This window comes from Talpa occidentalis, unplaced genomic scaffold (assembly GCF_014898055.3).
Source record: "Talpa occidentalis isolate TD23 unplaced genomic scaffold, MPIMG_talOcc4v2.1 talOcc4.3, whole genome shotgun sequence".
NCBI classification, from domain to species: Eukaryota; Metazoa; Chordata; class Mammalia; order Eulipotyphla; family Talpidae; genus Talpa; species Talpa occidentalis.
In genome coordinates, this window is record NW_023603184.1 from 115,314,645 (window position 1) to 115,330,046 (window position 15,402).

Sequence of the window (15,402 nt, forward strand, 5' to 3'; positions counted from 1 at the left end):
GCCCTCCTATTCTATCCTTATGGCAAATTATATGTAATGCTTCCAGAATTTGCTCATTTTCTTTATCTGTAGTTTTCTTTCTTTATATCATGAATTCAATTCTGACATGTGTGCTCATAGTATCTAGAGCAGTTCTGATATTTGGAATTTTAAAACTCAGATTATAGATATCCTTTTTTTATAATGATTGATAGTGGGAATAAATATTGGTCAATTTTCTTCTATAGTTTATATACACTCTGGTTATCAGTCATAGGAAATAATTACACTTCTCTGTGTATTCAGATTCACAAGATATAGAATGCAAATCCAAATCTAAAATGTCAGTTCACAAACTAATAGTTTCTTTCAATGATATTTATAAGCAAATAATAAATATACATATTTGAGTAAAAATTAAAAAATTACAAACAAAAACAATATTTGTAAACAATTCTGTCATATCTATTCCTCAACTTATCAAAGAATGCAAAGTTTCATAAATACTGTTCCCTCATAAGAGTTATGTTTTCTGTTTCTAAAATGAGTGCTCATAAAGCAATACTCTATGATCACAATTCTAAAAAAATAATTACTCATGAATTTTTCCAAAAGGGGAGGATGAAAATAAGAAATCTCTTTATTCCAGACTTTTATCCTTACCTCCTAGTTTCACAATAAAGTAAGTCACTGAATAGAATGGTAACAATTTGGTCTAAAATCTCTACTGGTAAATATCTCTCAAAGGATATTCAGCAGTCAGTAGCATTATCTGGTGACCCAAAGACAGCAAATTTAGTTACTTTAATCTAGGCAGGAAAAAAGTGATAAGCTGTTATTATACAAAGATTTAGATTCTATCTAAATTTTTGGAGGAAACCATCCTCCAACAAAGCCCTTTCATCTCATTTATTTTTACCTATTAAATACGATTTCTAGAATAAAGGATGTGACGTGCATGTGGCCAGCTAAAAAGTATAATACACACTGGAGGGATTACTTGCATGTCATGTTTCTTAAAATCTCAAATGGATAACATACATGCTGTTAGAGCAAGTCAATTTTTTTCTTGACTTAGAATTCTGATTTGACATAACTCTGACCTTGCTACATTTCAAAAATTGCTCTTACCAGAAAAGATAAGCTTATATTTCACAAGGAACCAAAAAAATAGCTTCTGCTATCCTGATCCTGTACAACATGAGGCGAGAACTTAGCACAATCTTGCAAGATTTTCCTTTCCACCAGCCAACAAAAGTGCATTCTTTCTCCACAAAATATTTTATTTTGGCTTTTGATAATAAACATAGTACAGGTTTTGATAATAAACACAGTATAGATTTTATACGGTGTTATAAGACTATCCTGGTATTACAATCTCTCAGAAGAGCAGGTAGACATCAAATACAAGAAAAGAAAGTCTTCATGAATAATATAATTCTACAATCTGATTATACAAAAATAAAAAAACAACCAATGTTGAAATACTACCTTTAGGGATTTTTTGAAAAACAAAAATCAAATCTTCATTTTTAATCGTGGTACTTTTATTGCAGCTTCTCCAACTTCTTTTGATATATCTACTCCAAGAGGACATCTGAAACAGCCAGATGAATCATGTTATTCAAATATTTGCTCATAATTTGTCACTAATTCTGCAGACTATTTGCTAAGAATTGTGACAAACTATATATTTAATACATACATAGTGGGACCGCAAACCAAAATATTGGGTAAAGCATGGAGTTTCATAAAGAGATCTAAACTTGGAGATTTTTAAAACCATTTTGAGGTGTAATTGACTCATAAAAAGCTGTACATAGTTAATGTATACAATTCCATGAGTTTGGGGATGGAGATGACTTTTAAAGAAATAGTTCTATTATTCTAAAATATTGTAAATTTAAAATTAAAAAATTTTAATGTAATAGAAAAATAACAAAAGATGCCTTATAATTCTCCACAAAGTTAAAAAGGTAAAGACATTTTTCCACTAACTTAGTCAAACCTGTACCCACTCATACTTTAGAAATTTTCCAAGTTTCCATTGGCTATTCTGAGATCTCAAAAGTCAGCTTGCTTGTTTTCTTTTTTTAAAGATTTATTTATTTATACAAACACTGGGTACAGTCAGAAGCACAGGAGGGTGAGAGAATTCACCAGAGCCAGAGTGGGGAGTAGGGCAGGCAGACTAACAAGGTACACTGCTGAGGGGAGCAGCGGGTGGCAGGAGAGGTCTGCGCGCCATGTGGGACCCTCGCCGGTGGCCAGGGATCGAGCCAGCGCTGCAAAGGCTGTGGGCAGCTTCGCAACCCAGCGCTTAACCGCTGCGCCACCAGGGAGGCCCCCAGCTTGCTTGTTTTCTACCTTACTTTGCCACTGCTGACAGAAATCTTAGATTCTACCTTTTTTCTCTGTTCTTTCTCACTAATTTTAGTATAGGATTTCTGCCTATTTTTCTTTTTAAAGAGTATCGCCCACAGAAAGGCTTCAACTGGACCACAACCTAAAAACAACCTTATCTCCAGCCTCAACACTGCCATAAGAAAGCACCACTGGGATCAGTATATTATACCCAAGACTAGGCATCAACATAGGGATTCCTTATGCCACTACTTACTAAACTCAGTTAATTTAGGATTAGTCTTAATAGACTGCAACTCATGTACTATACAGTTATGGATTATGAAGCTCAGATGTTTTAAAACATCAGATGTAACAATTTACAAAACAGAATTATGTTAGATTATAAAACATGTCCTTTACTGTTTTTAATATTGCAGAATTTACTTAGATCAAAACTTGACAGCAAATTGAAAAACTGTGTTAATCCTGAGAATACAATTTAAGAGAGGAAATAAGGCTAGAAGAAAACAGCTATCTTTTGACTATTTCTCAGCTGTCTGTGGACTATTTCTCAGCTGTCTCATAATCTAGACTCACACCTGAATGCTGCTTGCACAGATGATGTTGACATCACAAAAGTCCAGGTCACAGACTTGGACCACTTGGTCCCAAAAGAGAGAACTTTTCATGCTTACCCATTGTCTGTTTCTAACCTAAAATTTGTCCAACGTTTATAATTTGATACTGTAGGAAAAATATTTTTTATATTGTACCTACCTTCTAAATTCAGGAATGGAATTTTCTTTTAAAGACTTATTTATTATGCACATAAGAGCTGGGGTACAGGCCAGAGATGCGGGGGGTGAGAGGATTCACCAGAGACAGAGTGGGGAACAGAATAGGCAGACTGACTGAAATACACTGCTGAGGGGAGCAGCAGGCAAGTCAGGAGATGTCTGCTGTGCCATGTGGGTTGCTCCCTGGCCCCCTGGGGATTGAACTCACACTGCAGAGGCTATGGATTGTCCCATAGTGTGGTGCTTAACCCTTTGAGCCACCAGGGAGGGCCACAGGAATGGAATTAGTGTAATTTTTTCCAAGTGTCACTAGAAAGTCAATGAAAACCTCATACATAAAAGCAAAATCCAAGTTTGAATTTTATAATGCATCCTGCATAAAGAGAAATAAATGGTACCACATACTTTGGTTCATAGCGAATGCCCTCTGTGTCATGTAAAATGCCCAAGCCAGCACGCAATCTTTCGACACCATTCCTTAAAAAACAACCATTAAAATAAAATAAATAGCTGACCATAAAGGAAGATTTATTATGATGAAATGGTAATTAATATTAACAGTTATGAGTAAAGCACATATAATCTGTGGCTTACCATGCAATCATAATGCCATTGTCTGTGCACAGTCTGGGAGGAGGACACAATAAAGTGCACTGTGTTGCATCTGTTATAATTTCCAGAGCTTTTCGAATATATAAGTTACTTGCAACACCTCCTGATACAACCTGAAAACATTGGGAAGACCAAAATTAATATTATATATGAATCTAAGCTAAGCTGTTAGCTGAACCTGGGGATAATATTAGCATTATATAATAATAAAATATTATATTTTGATAGGTGGGTAATGGGAAAATTATATGTATATATCATAAAAATTTGGAGAAGAAAAAAAATGAACAATTCCAAAGTATAAGCATACAATCACTACTGCCATTTTTGTACATCATCTTTGAACCTTTCTCTAATTACAATATTTCAGACCCTGCAATTTTCACTTATTTTTTTTTTATTTTACTATGTAATTCTTAAAACTATCACATTTAATATTCACGTAACATTCCACCTTGTGGTCTACCATGGTTTAATTATTTTCTTACTTTATAATTTTGAAAAGAATCAAGTTTAAGATACTGATAAACAGGAAATTTTTCAAGGAAGTATATTTAAAAGGATTTCATAAAAGGAAGATACATTTGAAGGAAATCAGCCTATTTTCTAAAAATTGATAGAAGTGACTGTATTTCATTTCTTGTTGTAAGCCCACTTTTAAATTCAGTGAGAAGATATAGCCTTAGGACTTCTTTGCTGCATAGGCTGTACTGATGTCCCATAAAGTTGCCATACCTGTACATGAAAAAGCTGTTAAGTTTTTATTCTGCATAATCTCATATTGTCAGGGCTAGCATACAGCATAAAAATATTTTTACTCTATACTCAGTTAGGCACTCAAAAGTAACATACCATAAAGTGTTAACCACTACTCTAAGATGAGATGACAAAACTTACCAGTACTGCATTACTCTGAGATAACAAGCCTCTCTGCTTGCAAAACAGAACAGCACGATGTGTTCTTTTGGCAATGTGACATGCTGTTGTGTGCTGAACTGCAGCAGCAATGTCTGCAGCTGAAGACAGTATATGTCCCTTCTCAATACCTGTAGAAGTGACCAGGTATTATTAGGCAAACTCCAAAATTACTTACTTGTCAACTTTACTAATTAGAAATATACCTTCCTCTTTTTCCTTTTGTGTTATTATCTTATCAATAACATGTTGAAGTCCAGTAAAAGAGAAATCACAGTTTTTAGCACGTTGCATAGGAGGTCTGAGATCAAAATGCAGTTTATTTCCTTGTTTAGCCAAATGTTCTATGGCCTTCCCACCACTCATGGTGGAGCACTCTGGATGTTTTATTAAAGAAAGTCTTCTTGCTACCTATTTAAAAACAACAGATTTTTTAATGAATCATAAAATTGCAATTTGAAATCAAGATACAAAAGAAATTTTACCAAAATAAGATTGAAAAAAAACCTGAATGACTAAACCATGCTATACTTTTTACAAATGTGGACTATACCCAGTAGTCACTAAATACAGACAACATTGCTTATTCGGACAACCTGGTCAATAGTGACTAATCACTGCCTTGCTATCTACTTTTACTCTTCTACTGGAGAAATAGTATAGGTTTGAAGTTAACAATGACTGCCTAATGATGAACTTGGACAAGAACTATTCTAACCATTTCAGATTGTAACAGCAATGTTTTATACATGGCAATAAGACCTATAAGATTCTAAAACAGAAAACAATCCCCTTGTCAGTACAGTCAGCAATTGTGAGGTTTAATCATAGCATTGTTTGACTTTTAGGTCCTTATGTTAATCTTTATATATCTTCTATTTCACATTTTACAGTTCTTTACACTTTACAAAGTACGCTTACATATATTAAGTTGACCTAACACATAACTGCATCTACAAATTATCTGAGCTTTTATAACCTGATGTAAACCTCTTACTTTTTTGGAACGAGTAAAATGGAATCTTTTTTAAAACTATTATGATCTGGGCCTCCCCGGTGGTGCAGTGGTTGAGCGCTGGGTTGCGAAGCTGCCCGCAGCCTCTGCGGTGCCGGTTAGATCCCTGGCTGCTCCCCGGCCACAGGAGGAGGGTCCCCCATGGCGTGCAGACCTCTCCTGCCACTTGCTGCTCCCCTCAGCAGTGTACTTCTGTCCTTCTGCCTGCTCTGCTCCCTGCTCTGGCTCTGGTGAATTCTCTCACCCTCCCACGCTTCTGACTGTACCCAGTGCTTATATAAATAAATAAATAAATCTTTTAAAAAAAAATTATGTTCTTTTTCTTACTATGAAACAGATACCTTAATTAGAATGTAGAGATTAATTCTTAAATAATTACCTTGTCAAGCATGTCACCTGGTGCTATGTCCAAAGACTTTCCAAGAAGCAGAAAATCTGAAACTCCTCTAACTAATGCCAATAGACAATGACCTCCAGAAATCAAAAGAACTAAAAAGGGAAATTCTACTTTATTGGTCAACCTAATAGTAAGGGCATGAGCCTCCATGTGATGAATGGGAATGAAGGGCTTTTTCAACTGGTTTACCAGCTGTAAGCTAAATGATAACCCCACTCCCAAGCTTAAAGCAAGTCCTGGTTTTATGGTAGTTGCAATTGCTGAGAGTTCACTTGGACAGACTTTACTGGCAGAGAGAGCTTCTTGCACTATTCGTTGAATATTTTCTCTGTGAAGCTGTTGAGCTACTGGAGGAACAATCCCACCTGTTCTGAAAGAAAGAGAGCTTTTTATGTTAAGATTGTAAAAACTGAGGGAAAAAACTCTTATGACTAAAGTCACATTTTCAAAATAATCACTATATAGCTAAAAGTGTTAATAAGTAAATTATTTTCAAATATGTATACCTTATGCTGTAACACACTAAAAGAACAGAATGCAGTGATTAAGGGTGTAGTGGCTTGAGTTTTCAAAACTGTGCACAATAAACTCCTATGGATTTGTTTGAGGATGAATGAAATCACCAAATAATCTTGAGAAGAATTCTACGAAAGCAGTGTTAAAGAAAAGAGAGGATAAAATTGGATTTTAGGATAATTAATTTCTCTGTTGATAGGAAGATTTTTAAAAAGAGGTTCCTGTGAAAGTATTTGTGCAATGGGATTACAACATAAACTGTGTAATTAATCATGGGAATGCAAAGAAAGGGACAGAGTCTTGAAAACTGTAGTAACTAATTGGACATAAAGGGAAGCGAGAACAAGATATCCAAGATGATTCAGATACTTATTTGGAATGACTAGGAGAAAAGAACTACAGAAATATGAAGATAGTTTTATGGAAGATGAGTTTAGTTTTTAAACACACTGCTCTTGAGGTTGTGGCAAGACAGTGGACAGCATACATTCCTGAAATAAAGTGCTCAAAGTTGGTAATTTTGATTTTTGGTCTACATAAGACAAGCAGTGAATGACCATTCCAAATGTCAAGTAAAGAATAAGCAGCAAATTCGTCAGCATATGACCGATATGCTGTATAAGCAGAACAATAAAATATAGGGTCTGCAAAATTCACTTCTATTCCCTCTTCCCACCAAAATCTTTAAACATTTGATATTGCTCGGCAGGAAAACAGAAAGGACTTCAGAACTGAGGTGTGGTAATAGTTACTGTTTGCACCACTTATTTGATATTCACTTTATGCTGCCTTGCACTGTTTACTTTCCTTATAGGTCTCTAAATCACGTCTCAGTGATTAGATTAAGTTTCTTAAAAACAAGAACATACATTTGAGTATTTCATCAAGCCTTATTAACACCTACCACAGTCCCTTTCACATAGTATGTTACCATCAGATGTGTATTTGGTTTCTTGACATTTTATTTCTAATATTCCCCATCATCCTATAAGGCATGTTATCCTTCCCATTTTACCAATGTGAAACTGTATCAGAGAAGATAAGAAACTTGGCTAAAGTCAGAGCTAATACTAACTGCCTAATTTGTGATTCAAATATAGTTTTGATTCCAAAATACCAGGCTTTTTCACTGTTCAGAAGTAAACTGAGGGCTGGAAGGAATATTTGATCTTTGGAATATTTTAATGTATTTTGAGTTAGCTGCCAATTTAAAAATTCTGGAGATATTACAGTAAATATTTGGATTTCCAATTTTTTGAAAATTCTGATACCCAGTAACACATGGCTTAATTATCTGCCGCTATCTTACTTAGTTTGGAGCTGAGTAGTGACCTCATCCAGATATTTTCCACCTTATATCCAGCCCACTTATTTATGTAACCTGTCTGGAGGTCCTCTACAAACATCTGAGTTAATAAATGTTACACCATTGTATGCTTTAATACGACAGTTTATCACTTATTTAGGTACCAACACAAGTTATGTATATGAACATACATAATTTCAAGCTAGAGAGAGGAGGGCTACGTACTCCTAGGACTTCAGCTGAGACCATGAAACATACAGGTGGAGAAAGAGAAAAGGCATTACTGAAGGAAAAACATGGAAAAATATGAGCATGGTTTCTTTTTGGCAACAGGATTGGCTAAGGTTGGGACCCTACTGTGGAGCACCTTAAAAGTCAGGCTGACGGGTTTAATGTTAGAAGATTTTGCATAAAAGAAATCAGTCCCTAAAATTTAATTTTTACACATAACAAATATAAAGGAATTATATCACTTTGCTTTTTCCAAAAAAAGTATAAACTACTAACATAATGTCTACTTACTTTAAGTGAACTTCTGTTTGGGAATGTATTGCTTCTCCCAATACATTTCCAGTTTCATCCACCACAGCAGCTGCTGTATCATCACAACTGGTTTCAATTCCCAATACTAGTCTATGAAGAAATTGTTTTCCAGGATGAAAATTAAAACTTCTTAAAAATTCATAAATTTTTCTTTTTGAGGGTTTGGAAAAAAGTCCTGCTGTCGTATTCAATATTAGCATATTGACTCAACAGATAATTCCTAAAAAAGAATTATAGAAACGAATGTGTCATTTGGAATTGATATTAGCCACAGATGCATTCAATTAAGCTTGGTTTATTTTTTATTGGTTTCATAAGATTATAGTAAGATTAAGTCTGTAAAAGCTCAATTTTTTTAAAGGCGATAGCAACCTGATAACAGAAATAACAGTATGAATGAAAAAAATAATACCCTGTAAGGGAAGGTAAACAAGTAAATAGATAGAAACTACTTTACTAGTACTTTATTTTCACTTTGTTCTTACATATTCATTATTCTTTACAAACATCTACAGTGCAGTAGTTGTATGAATAGTGGTCTGTAGTTTATGAGACATTAAATAAACATTAGACAACACGTGGCTTTTAAAAATTAATAAAAGCAAAATGGAATAGATTATTTACTGGAATCATCTTTCAAAATAAAATTTAATCATTTGTTTCAAAAACAAGCGTTCAAAAAGACAAGATTTAGTCCTCTAGTTCAGTTGTCATAAAGCTCATTTTATCATGCCGCGCCTAAAAAGACTACAACCTATTATCTATTTTATCCATTAATTACAATCTTTTGAATGAAATCCATTTTTGTCACAGGTTGACCAAAACATAGATCTTCCCAAACCCTTTGCCCCAAGACAACAACAGTCCATCACAAAACACCCTAGTATTTTCACATTGCCAAGTATATAATTTCATGTCCCTTGTTCTCTAGAACGACCTAGATGTTTAAGTAGGTCCTTTTCCCCTACCACACTAATGGACTAAATAGGGAAAGACGCGAATACATATCTGACGTTCTATTATTCTACCCGGGCTGCGGGTATCCAGAGATTAAAGACGAGGGATCTGTTGGCAAAGCGCAGCTCGGAAAGACACACCCCCAAGGAATTGCATTTGGAGCCACTAAATACAGGGTACAACGGCTTGCGCGAAGCACTTCTCTGTCGAATCAAGAAGCTCTCAAGTGAACCCAGCGCCAGCACTGGTCTGTCCTCCTAAGGCGCGGAGAGGAAATTGCAACCGCTCTCCCAGACGCGCAAAAACGGCGATGGGAACAGGGGTGAGCAATTTCACCCTCCGTCCTAGTGAACGAAAATTGCCAGTAAGCCTCACCTTTCCCTTGCAAAGACAGTCGACCGCCCTTTCTCGGGCACAAGAAAGTGTGAAACTGGCGCTCGGAAGTGACGTCATCAGTACGGTGCCACCCTCCCGTAGGCAACGTCTGCTGTTACTGCCCTACCAGGCGTCGCTCTGAACGCAGAAAAAAACACAATAAACAAAGACCAGAAAGGACGGGACTGGCGCTCGGAAGTGATGTCATCAACACGGCGCCGTCGTCGAGGTGCCTTGCGTCCGCTGTTACTACCCTGGAGATGAATCACATAGTAAATGTAAAGGCTAAGACTGCCTTGGCCGGAGATGCTGTGTGTGGGCCTGTTCAGTTCTCCCAGATTTGTGATTAACGAGCCCTCTACAAGATGGCGCGGCTAGTGACTGAGTACGTCTCACTACACAGCGTTCTAAACAGCACGCTGTAGCAAAGGATTTTATTGGTTGCCTTTGGCTGGACTTTGGACAGTACTAAGAAAAGGACGGGATAGATTGTCATTCCGAGGAATTATCTCCAAATCTAAAGGTTAGGACCAGAGATACCTAATGTTTTCAGAAACATAGGGTGGAAACTAAGAACGCCCCCAAGGTCTTGAACTTTGTTGCGAGATAACCTAACCGCTTCCGGTCAATCTAAATTTTTACTCCTCTTTTTCATTTGGAGTGAAAGGGGTGGGACTGAGTGTTCTGTGTGTGTGTGTGTGTTTTAAAAAGGCAGTTGTAAATAGTCTTCATACCTTAAGAGATAATACGCTATTTTCGTAATGCAGTATATGCTTTGCTTCCTATGTAGGCAAACTTCATTATTGTAAGTATTCCTTGCACTTCCTTTAGTCTCCCCCCTCTCCTGTCCAGCCCCTCCAACTTTTATTGATATGTGAACTTGTTACCATTTGTTTGAATAGATTTACCCCCAAAAGCTTTCTTCCCCGTTTGGCTTTAAAAGAGCTCCTGATAGGGTTAGGATGCCATTCATGGGCGTTCTCAACAAAATGTGGCATATTGTAACTAAACGTTGATTGGATGTTCCAACTTAATGTAAATATGCTCATTTTGTTTCTGTTATTGCCTGATTTTCCATTTGCAAACTGTAGAGGAAAATTATATCTAGAATAATTTTCACAATACTCATTCTCTAGTTATGCCTCTCCAAATAGAATTTTATTTTTAGTTAGCATATACTTACTGAGTTCTTTCCTTTGTGCTAAAAACTGTTTGGAGTAAAAGGTGAAGTCCCTTTCCAGTCCTCAAGCTAAGTCTTAAAAATAGGCCATTACAATACAGCATTATGGAAATTGAGAGAGGGCTGAGCATTGAGAGGGAAGTTGCTTGGGAAAGGCAAATTGCTTGCCACAGATGCATCTAAGGTCTGGTAAGACCTTGTGATTAATGGGTTTCAACTTCTGCTTCTTTAGAGTCTTGAAATTTGTCACACACTCAAATTGCTAAGGAACTGCTATGTAAAAGTCATTATACCAATGTATTAAGAGAAATGCAATGGAGGTAGAATAGTTACCAAATCCATACATTTCAGATACTCTTCAGAGTTTGGATTCTGCTAAAATAATTTTTCCTTTCTCCTTTTTAAATTTCTTTGCTGGTAAATATCTATTTTAATGCAGAACATTCTTTCATTAATCATAATATTGTTAATCAGGCCTCATGTTTGGAAGATACTTTGCTTTTATTTCACTTGCTAACCCATTATGCTTTGTTTTTTCTTAATGTAGTAAAATATATGTAACAATACTTAGCATTTTAACCCTTTTTAAGTATGTACAGTTCATTAGCATTAAGTACATTCATGTTGTGCAACCATCACTACTATTCATCTGTTTTTCTTCTCCCTCCAGCTGAATATTTGAATCCATTAAACACTAACTCTCAATTTCTCTTTCCCCACCCTCTGGCAAGCCACCAATCTTTGTTTTGACTAATTTGACTAGTCTAGGTATCTTACAGTATCATACAATATTTGTCCCTTAGGGACTGGCTTATTTCACTTACCATTGTATGTCTTCAAGGTTCATCTAATGTAGCACAGGTCAGATTTTCCTTCCTTTTAAAGCTGAATGTGACTTTGTGTATACCACATTCTGTTTATCCTTTCAGATCTGTTGGACAATGTGTTGCTTCTACCTTTTGACTATTATGAATCATGCTGATATGAACAAATATTTTTTCATGTCCCTACTTTCATTTATTTAGGAAATACCCGGAAGTAGCATTGCTTGATCATATGGCAATTGTTTAAATTTTTGAGGCACAGCAACACTCAAGATGATCTTATTTTTCAAATATGGGGTCTATGGGTGTTTTTGGCAAGGGAGGAAGATGATGTATCTCTGTGTTGATCTCATATAGTCCCTTTGATAAGTGCCATGGAATATGGCTTCATAGTTCATAGGAGGGACAAATGTTTCAAAGTAAGATCACTGTGTCAGATGTTCAGGAAGTAAGTGTTATGTTGTTTATTTCCTGGGAGATAACCAATAATCACCTGCTTTCTCTGTTCCTACATAAAAAAATAATAACATGAAGAAATACTGCATTCTTATGCTTGGCAATATGGTCAACATTTTTGAAAATCTGGAAGTTTTGCAGAAAAGCATCAAAATCTTGCAACTACGTAATTGGAAAGTCTGAAAATTTATATATAAAATACCATTATATTTTATATTTAAAAGAGAGTTCTTTTTATAGTGTTAATGTAATTTCTTTAATATGGTTCTTGTATTTGAGAAGAATATTTTTATTAACAGAAGTAGTTATAGTGCAAGGACAGAGTGAAAAGTTTGGCTTATTTGCTAAACATAAAATTATACAGAACTTCAGAGCTCCAGGTTGAGTCACTTCCGTAACTACCACTTGTTTATAAGGGTCAAGAAACAGAATAAATTTACATTACTATGCTGAACATAAAATCCACATGTATTTTTACTAAACTATTTTTTAATTATGAGCTATTTCATATTATCAGTGTGAAGAATTATATTGTCAACTTTGGTCCACACAACACAATTTAAGAGATGAAACCTCAGCCAATACAGTTGGAACTGTGTATTGTAACCCAAAATCCAGAAGACATTATAAAAGATTTTGTAACCCAAAATCCAGGAGACATAATAAAGGAAATATAATAGTTCATGAAAAGATTAAATTTGATCTAGACAAGCCAATAGGCAAAAATTTAACAAGCTGGGGCTTTACAGTTAATATTAGAAACATTAACCATTGGTTTAATAAATACATGGACGTTTCTTCTCATTATCTCACATTCAATACATTAGTTTTGTGAGCTGTACTTGCAAAGTATACCCCTAATCTGACCCCTTCATTATCCTCTAGTCCAAATGTCTCTTAACTGTAGTAGCTTCCCAACTATTCTTCCTGCTTTTTATTCCCTTGTAGTTTATTCTCAGTATTAAGTTTTAGAAACAAATCAGATACCTTTAATTTCCTGCATAAAACTTTCCAATGGCTTTGTCAAGCTTAGAGTAAAATCTGTTCCTTGGTCCATTAAACCCTACGTGATCTGGCCCCCGTGCCTGCTTCTCCTACCCTCATTTGCTACCATTCTCATCTTCCTTTTGTTTTTTACTCCTTTTTAGCCCTAGTGGCTATGTTGTTTTTCTCCAAACATGCCACTCTCCTTTCTGTCCTAGAGCCTTAAACTGGCATTATCCTTTTTGGGAAGTCTTTTTCCCCAAACTTTTTTCTTGCTCCTTTATATTAGTAAGATCTATTTCCAAATGTCACCTAAGTTAGGATCTTCAGGAAAAGAACTTTCTGACCAGGCTCACCTGCATTTATCTCTACATGAAATATATATTTGCTTACACATTTCTTTTTTTTTTAAAAAGATTTATTTACTTATGCATACAAGAGGTGGGGTACAAGAGGTGTGGGGGTAGTGAGAGGATTCACCAGTGACAGAGTGGGGAATAGAACAGGCAGATTGACTGAAACACACTGCTGAGGGGAGCAGCAGGTGAGTCAGGAGAGGTCTGCTGCGCCATGTGGGTAGCTCCCTGGCGGGCGAGCGAACTCATGCTGCAGTGGCTGCGGATTGCTTCATAGGTTGCATCTTAACCCCTTGTACCACCAGGGAGGCCCTGCTTATTCATTTATTTTCTGTTCTTCAACTTGAATGTACCCACCTAAAGGAAAGGATTTGGTTTGTCTTGTTTACAAACTACCTGTAATACCTAAAACAATATCTGTAACAGAGTAGGCCTTCAAATATCTGTTGAATAAATACTTTTAAAACATTTAAAGTTAAAAGTAGGGGAAATGGGCCTCCCTGGTGGCGCAGCGGTTGAGCGCTGGGTTGCGAAGCTGCCTGCAGCCTCTGCAGCGCTGGTTCGATCCCCAGCCACCAGGGAGGGTCCCACATGGCGCACAGACCTCTCCTGCCACCCGCTGCTCCCCTCAGCAGTGTACTTCATTAGTCTGCCTGTTCTGCTCTCCGCTCTGGCTTTGGTGAATTCTCTCACCCTCCCGAGCTTCTGACTGTACCCAGTGCTTGTATAAATAAATAAATCTTTAAAAAAAAAAAAAAGTAGGGGAAAATAGCAGACCTGAATCAGAGGCAAATTTCCATCTCTAAATCTGTATTAAAATATATGTGTGTGTATGTATCTATATCTATCTATCTATCTATATAAAAGCCTTTTGAGGGGCTTCCATGGTGGCACAGGGGTTAAACTCACAGCACTATCCAGCTATTGCCAGCCGATACCCTTAGCCATGGACCTCTCCCATTTCATCCACTGCTCCACTTAGCAGTGTATTTCAGTGGATCTGCCTGTTCTGCTCCCCACTCTGTCTCTGGTGAATCCCCTCACCACCACCCCCAAATCCACCCCCCACCTCTGGCATATACTCCAGTTCTTGTATGCATAAATAAATAAAAAAAATCTTTAAAAAAATAAGCCTTGGCGATAAAGCAAATGAAGAAAAGCAGAGAAAAATTTTAGCCACCTTAGTTTTACAAATTCAGTTGCTTAAAAAAAAACTTGCAAAGTGTTATTTTGATGACTGAATTTAGAGAGCTTTTACAATAAACTTAGACCAAAGAAAAATTTTATTCAAGTATAGATTACTGGTTATTTAAAAATACATGGAAAAGACAAACATACAAAGGTATTATCATACAACTGATTTCTAAATGAATGCTTTTGAAATACAAAACACTGATCAGTACCCCAAAGGTCAGTTTATTGAAACAAGTTGATTTTTAAGTTGGTCTATAACTCTTTTCTCTCAATTTTGTTTACAGACATAACTAGGCTTTTCTGTTTCATCCCATATTAGAACTTTGCTTTTTTGATATGTTTACTTCTCAAAGTAGTATACAGATTATTTCTTGCAATTATTGTCATCAATTATAAGAAGCTTCTTGAAGTAATAAGAATTCCATATGGTTGCTACTTTGGAAATGGTTACCATTTTGAGTTATCTACACTAAGACTCATGTATTGAAAATGGGCAAAATATGGAGGCCGGGAACAAGAATACTAAGAAAAAACAATGTTATCTTTTACTGCAGGTTTGCAAAAAAAGACTTCATTATTTACTTTGGTGTTATTGCTGGAAAAGCAATTTCTGCCAGACCACAGGTTGGCTATATATAGTTGCCCGTTTT

General features: G+C 36.1%; 2 protein-coding genes across 2 annotated transcripts in view; one reads left to right on the forward strand and one right to left on the reverse strand.

The window, feature by feature from the left end:
• Window positions 1-851: 851 nt before the first annotated feature.
• OSGEPL1 (O-sialoglycoprotein endopeptidase like 1) lies at window positions 852-10,102 on the reverse strand. The gene is made up of 8 exons (XM_037523700.2): window positions 9,759-10,102; window positions 8,406-8,646; window positions 6,044-6,431; window positions 4,856-5,060; window positions 4,632-4,780; window positions 3,717-3,847; window positions 3,528-3,599; window positions 852-1,576 (listed from the first exon to the last, which is right to left on the reverse strand). Exons 2-8 carry the CDS (start codon window positions 8,624-8,626, stop codon window positions 1,498-1,500), a joined length of 1,245 nt encoding a protein of 414 aa, XP_037379597.1. The 5' UTR covers window positions 8,627-8,646; window positions 9,759-10,102; the 3' UTR covers window positions 852-1,497.
• Window positions 9,952-15,402, forward strand: part of PMS1 (PMS1 homolog 1, mismatch repair system component) — a 91,264-nt gene continuing 85,813 nt past the window's right edge. Inside the window, exon 1 of the mRNA XM_037523698.2 lies at window positions 9,952-10,281. The gene's annotated coding sequence lies outside the window, so the exon portion shown is untranslated. The remainder of the gene's footprint in view (window positions 10,282-15,402) is intronic.